Source organism: Amphiura filiformis, chromosome 13, assembly GCF_039555335.1.
Source record: "Amphiura filiformis chromosome 13, Afil_fr2py, whole genome shotgun sequence".
NCBI lineage: Eukaryota > Metazoa > Echinodermata > Ophiuroidea > Amphilepidida > Amphiuridae > Amphiura > Amphiura filiformis.
In genome coordinates, this window is record NC_092640.1 from 1,062,911 (window position 1) to 1,068,910 (window position 6,000).

General features: G+C 40.5%; 1 protein-coding gene across 1 annotated transcript in view; it reads right to left on the bottom strand.

Annotated features, from left to right (window-relative positions):
• Positions 1-5,680, bottom strand: part of LOC140168760 (uncharacterized) — a 140,324-nt gene extending 134,644 nt beyond the window's left edge. The window contains exons 1-4 of the mRNA XM_072192170.1: positions 5,671-5,680; positions 5,159-5,221; positions 3,433-3,495; positions 1,592-1,654 (exon numbers count right to left, since the gene is read on the bottom strand). Coding sequence (XP_072048271.1) covers positions 1,592-1,654; positions 3,433-3,495; positions 5,159-5,221; positions 5,671-5,680 — 199 coding nt within the window. The remainder of the gene's footprint in view (positions 1-1,591; positions 1,655-3,432; positions 3,496-5,158; positions 5,222-5,670) is intronic.
• Positions 5,681-6,000: the final 320 nt, after the last annotated feature.

The window sequence follows — 6,000 nt, forward strand, 5'->3', positions numbered from 1 at the left end:
CAAAAGATTTCTATTTCTTTCAAGAAGTCAAGTATATTGTCGAGTATATTAATAATAATCGTATGGCACTACATATCGTAAGCCTATATGGATTCCCTCTTTCTCTTTCCATTCTCTCCCCCTTCTTTTTCCGCGCTCTCCTCCTTTCTCTTTTTTCCCTGCACTAGGGGGGCGGGGGCCCAAATAGACCATTTTTGCCAGGTTTATCGATAATAATCGTATGGTATTGCATATCGTATGGATTCCCCATCTCTTTTCCCTCCTTTCCCTCTCTCCCCTCCTCTCCCTCTCTCCCCCTCCTCTCCCTCTCTTTTTCCTCTTTCTCTCTCCTTTTTCCTCTTTTTTCCTTGCGCTAGGGGCGGGGGCCCAAATAGCGCTAGGGGGCAGGGGCCCAAATAGGCAATTTTGCCAGGGGCAATTGCCCCCCCCCCTTCCCCCCGGCAGCTACGCAACTGCACCCGTGGAACGTTGCTGTATGTCCGCGAAGACAGATCCTTTCACACAGAACTGGTTGGTTCTTTAGCATGAGTATGACCCAAACCAAAAATAGCCACAACCACAAGAGGCAAAAACTGTGTGACATTACAAGATAGGATGATCAACTCTAATAAGGGTTGAGGTTAGAGTGAAGCGTACAGGGATAAATGGCAAAGTTGTGAAAAATGCTATTTAAAAATGAACCCAAACATTCTCATAAAGGAACTATCAATGATTCCTGGCTGCAATAGTGTAAACACAATATTTGAAATTGAAAAGATAGCTCAAGAATTACGATGAAGATGTATCTTGTAGAACGTCTAGAGAATGAAATCAAATTCATAATTATCATAATGGAAATGATTTGCTCTCGGAGCGGTGGGGTAGCTGGATCTTTGTTGTAGTTCTAGCCTCATTTCATGTACGATGACCCAATGTGGGTAATGAAGCAGGTATTGACCTCATAAATTACAAATTTAAGAACAGATGCTAAGTTATCTCTTTGTTCAGATGACAGGTGATAGGTTTTGGTCTATAGATCAGCCTCAACAGAAGGGAGGAGTACATGTTATCATGTCTAAACACATCTACCCACCAAGAGTGCTGAAGCTGTCTCTGAGAGGATACGCTTGCATGTGTTCATGCATGGTAGCCCTAAGCTAGTATAGAATATGACACTGGACGAATGGGGTATCAAATTGTGCCTAAATAAACCACCATTCTTTCCATATTAAAATATTATTGGTAAGATTACTAGTTTTGAAGTTATATGCATATTTATTTATTTAAAAAATAATGGGCCGTCAACACTTGGGTCAAGTAGTACAAGTACTTTGCCTGGCATAAAATAAGCCTGGTGATGAAGATGCCCTGTACATTTCACCACATTGAAAGAGGAGACGTACAGTGCACACTATTTTATCATCATTATAGTTAGCTTCTATTAAGAGATTATAGTGGAATATGTTGAAGCCACTCCAAGTTCGATCAATGGCCCAAGATCATAGCAGTTGTAGAAAGCTACCCGTTAAAAGCCCATGACATTATAGTTTAACGTACAAGTTTGGCAAAGTAAGTGGCAGCAATTTCTGAACAGTGACAATTATGATCCTACCTGTTTTTCCAGAACTGTCCTTTTCTTCTTCCTTCTTGCTTTCAGCTGTATCGTGTTGAATGTCTGAAAGATAAAGGGAAAACGTGCACAATTCATAATTATGACAAAATTTGCTCCCGGGCGGTGGGGGTAGCTGGATCTTCGTGGTGAGTATATGCTCAGTTTTCTACCCAACCCGAACTTTCTCATGTCCATTCCAGAAGCTGCTTCTTGGCTGTCGACAGGTAAGAACTGTATCTTGCACAAACTTATACAGATTCTTCAGATCTGGACTTTGAGAGAGACTTTCAAGACTGTCAAATTTCCTTTACTGCATATCCTAAGCCCTGGGTGGTGTCATCCAAGTGTTCTACAACAACACTACACAAACCCATCACCTAAAGAGGTGCTCTGGAGCCGAACCAGAATGACCCAACCATGCAAGCTTTTGATTAGAGACTTCCTCAGGTCTGTGGATAACGGCTGGTAATATAGATTGTACCATTATTAATCCACCCAAAACATGGACCCTTCGACTCTGTAGACAGACATTTTCTCTTCCATTTCCCACAAGTTTATGGGCAGTTATCATTTACCTATCCTGGGTCAGGCGAGTTTTTTATATATCACGTCTGTGCTAGAAGATGACATGTACATTGGAAGAGGAGACCAACAGCGCACACTAGTTTACAATCATTATAGTTAGCGTCTATTAATCCTAACATGGCTAGATAAAGACCACAAAATACCACAAGGATAACCACTGCGCATGCATGAATCCCGCACTATGGCATGACGCAATCACCCTAAGTGCTATATGCTTATAGAATCGCTGGCCGGGTCAGCGAATCCCCTATGGCTACCAGTCGGTGATCGTGTGCTTAGCACGCGAGAGGTCTAAGGTTCAAATCCCGGGGATGCCAAGTGACTTCTTTGGTTATCTTCTCTCCTTTTTCTTTTCTTCTTTAACTTTCAATAGCTAAAAGGAGTGTTAGTGTTAGGGTTAAGAGATTATAGTGGAATATGTTGGAGCCACTCCAAGTTGGATCAATGGCCCAAGATCATAGCAGTTGTAGGAAGCTTGTCATGCTCAGGCTACTTAAATACTTTTACTGTAATACCTGTTAAAAGTCTATGACATCATTTGTAAGTTTAACATACAAATTTGGCATAATAAGTGGCAGCAATTGTGACAATTATGATCCTACCTGTCTTTCCAGAACTGTCCTTTTCTTCTTCCTTCTTGCTTTCAGCTGAATTGTGTGGAACGTCTGAAAGAGAAAGGGAACACAATTCATAATTATGATAAAAGAGGAGACCGACAGCTCACACTAGTTTACAATCATTATAGTTAGCGTCTATTAATCCTAACATGGTTAGGGACCACAAAATACTATATAGATAACCACTGCGCATTCATGAATCCCGTGCGATGCCATGATGTAATCACCGTAAGTGCTATACACTCACAGAATTACTAGCCGGAAGAGCGAAACCACCGAGGCTACCAGTCGGTGACCGAGGCTACCAGTCGGTGATCGTGTGCTTGACATGCGAGGGGTCTAAGGTTCAAATCCAATGGGGGGGTGGCAAGTGACTTCTTTGTTCATCTTCTCTCCTTTTTCTTTTCTTCTTTAACTTCCAATAGCAAACACCAGTGTTCAGTTTTCAGAGCCACTCCAAGTTGGATCAATGGCCCAAGATCATAGCAGTTGTAGGAAGCTTAGTGATGCTCAGGCTACTTTCTGTAATACCTGTTAAAAGCCTATGACATTATTTGTAGGTTTAACGTACAAGTTTGGCAAAGTATTTAGTGGCAGCAATTTTGCTGTAATTCTGAACAGTGACAATTATGATCCTACCTGTCTTTCCAGAACTGTCCTTTTCTTCTTCCTTCTTGCTTTCAGCTGTATCGTGTGGAACGTCTGAAAGAATAAGGGAACACAATTCATAATTATGATAAAAAACATAATTCGCTCCCAGATGGTGGGGGTAGCTGGATATTTGTGGTGAGTATGCTCAGTTTGCTACCCTACTGGAACTTTCTCATGTCCATTCCAGAAGCTGCTTCTTGGCTGTCGACAGCCACAAGAAGCTCCATGATTGAGCTGATTGGCTTGAATTGATTGTTACATAATAGCCCATTGACACAAAATGACAATCCTTTATTGGCCACTTCACAACACTAAAGAATGATTGGATGCAAGTCCCATTACAAGTACAAAGTCAATACACTCTTTTCAAAGCCCCACAATTTTTTACATTAGGCGAGGTCTGCTTGTTATGACAAGGGGCATTTTTCAGTGAACGGCTCTTTTCAGATCCATCAATAAACAAGGGTCTACCTACATGTCTCAATCTTAGGTATTTTGTCCTGAAGAAGCTTTACACTTACAATCAAAGTTTTTCACACTCCTTGCCCTTTCTTTACATTTACAATAAAAGTTTTTGCGCACTTCGCCTTAGTTCTAACAATGGATTGAGTCTATGTCGGCGGAAGGGGGGATCATAAAACTTTTCCGCCTGAGATGGTGGGTCACAAAATCTACAAACAAAAGCTACCAACATTATAAATAGTAAACAAAAATAGGGGAACAAGACATAGGGGAACAGCCCATTAGTCCGACAGGTCATTTAGTCCAAAAGGGGTTCAAGTTTAGGTTTAATGCATTTCATGTGAGGATTATTTAGGGATAAGGTTGGGGTTAGCATTAGGGTTAGAGTTAGTGTTAGAGATGGGGAAAGGTTTGGGCAAGTGTTAGGATTAGAGTTATGGTTAGGTTTTGAATTAGGGTTAGGGTTATGATTATGGTTTGGTTTAGAGCTTAGGTTATAGGTTATGTTAGGGTGAAGTTTAGGGTTAGGGTTAGTGTTTGTAGTAAAGTTATTGGGTTTCGGACTAATGACCCCTCTGACTATCGACCTGTAAACCAAGAATACCATTAAAATGGTGCACGTTTTTGGTATGCTTGCCTGATCAGCACCCGGGGGGGGGAGGGGCACTCCCATTTTGGAGGTGACGCATATGTAGGGCTGTTAAGACCCCCTTTTTCTGCGTTACTGTCACCCAAAGACCCCATATTTGTTTAAGAACAAATGCTGTCACCCAAAGACCCCTTATTTTTCCATTTGATCTGTCACCCAAAGACCCTTATTTTTCAATTTGAACAGCAACTTTCATTTATCACCAATTTTTTTACATATTTTGAAAAAACAAATAATTTTGAAGCCATTTAGAACTAGAAATTCAATGTTAGAGGTTTCTGTGGTGCTGTGTCGGCACTCACCCAAAGGTTCCATTTAAAAAGAGGTCATGTTCTCACCCAATGACCCCATATCTTTTACATTTTGCTCTCACCGAATGCCAAAAATCATGCTCTCACCCAATGACCCCATCATATTTTTTACATTTTGCTCTCACCGAATGCCCCTTACTGTGAAAGTGTCAGCCCTACACCTTTATCCATTTCATATTGAAGTGCCCCCCCCACCCCGGATCAGCACTACTAAATATATGACTGATATCAAAATGGGGGATATTCCTCATATTTTCTAATTGCTTTAATATTTAATTTAGCTTTAGCTTACCTTTTTTCTCAGCAAAACAACACAAGAGTGGGCACCAACAGCTTCTATTTGGTTGTGAGGACTCTGTAGGGATAAATGTATAGATGGCCATTATTCTTACAACATGTCATAAGATGCACATACTTCAAAAAATGTTCTTGGAAAAGATCACATGGTCAATAATTTATTATGCATGTATGTTTTTATGGGTGTGGGGGTGTGAGTGCTGTGTATGAGGGTTGTTTATTTGTGAGGGTAGGGTGTTTATGTATGTGTGTGGGGGAGTGTGCACGCTTTGTGCAATCACATGTTACCTGCATTGCTTTGTGAATCATGATCGGTTTGTCTTGTTGGTGGCGTATCTGTTTCAGAATAACATAACTATTATGGAGAAAGGTCATTTCCTTGAAATAAGGGTTCACTTCAAAATTTTAGATGTGTAAGGAGTAAGATATGCTTAATAATATTATCATTATTCAAATTATGTTTCAATATGTATTTAAAGAGGAACTGTATTACCCTTGATAACTTACCTAGAGCCATATTGTAACATTTGCTGAGGAGGACACCCTCAATATTTTTCAAAATTCTGTTTTTTACACGATTGTAATGTACTTTATTGAACTGACATATCCTGCAAAAATCAAGACTTTAGGTGCTGTAGTTTTATCAAAATCCAAGATTTTGAATAAAGCGCAGGAACCGTCATTTAATTATTACTATGGAAACATTAGTCGAACATACACATACGCACACGCACATGGCGTGCAGGTCAGTCATACACACATCAAAGGACCATGCCGTAGCACGACCGAGGGAGTGACATGCATTGACAACATCGGCGCTGGTAGTAAATTCCAATT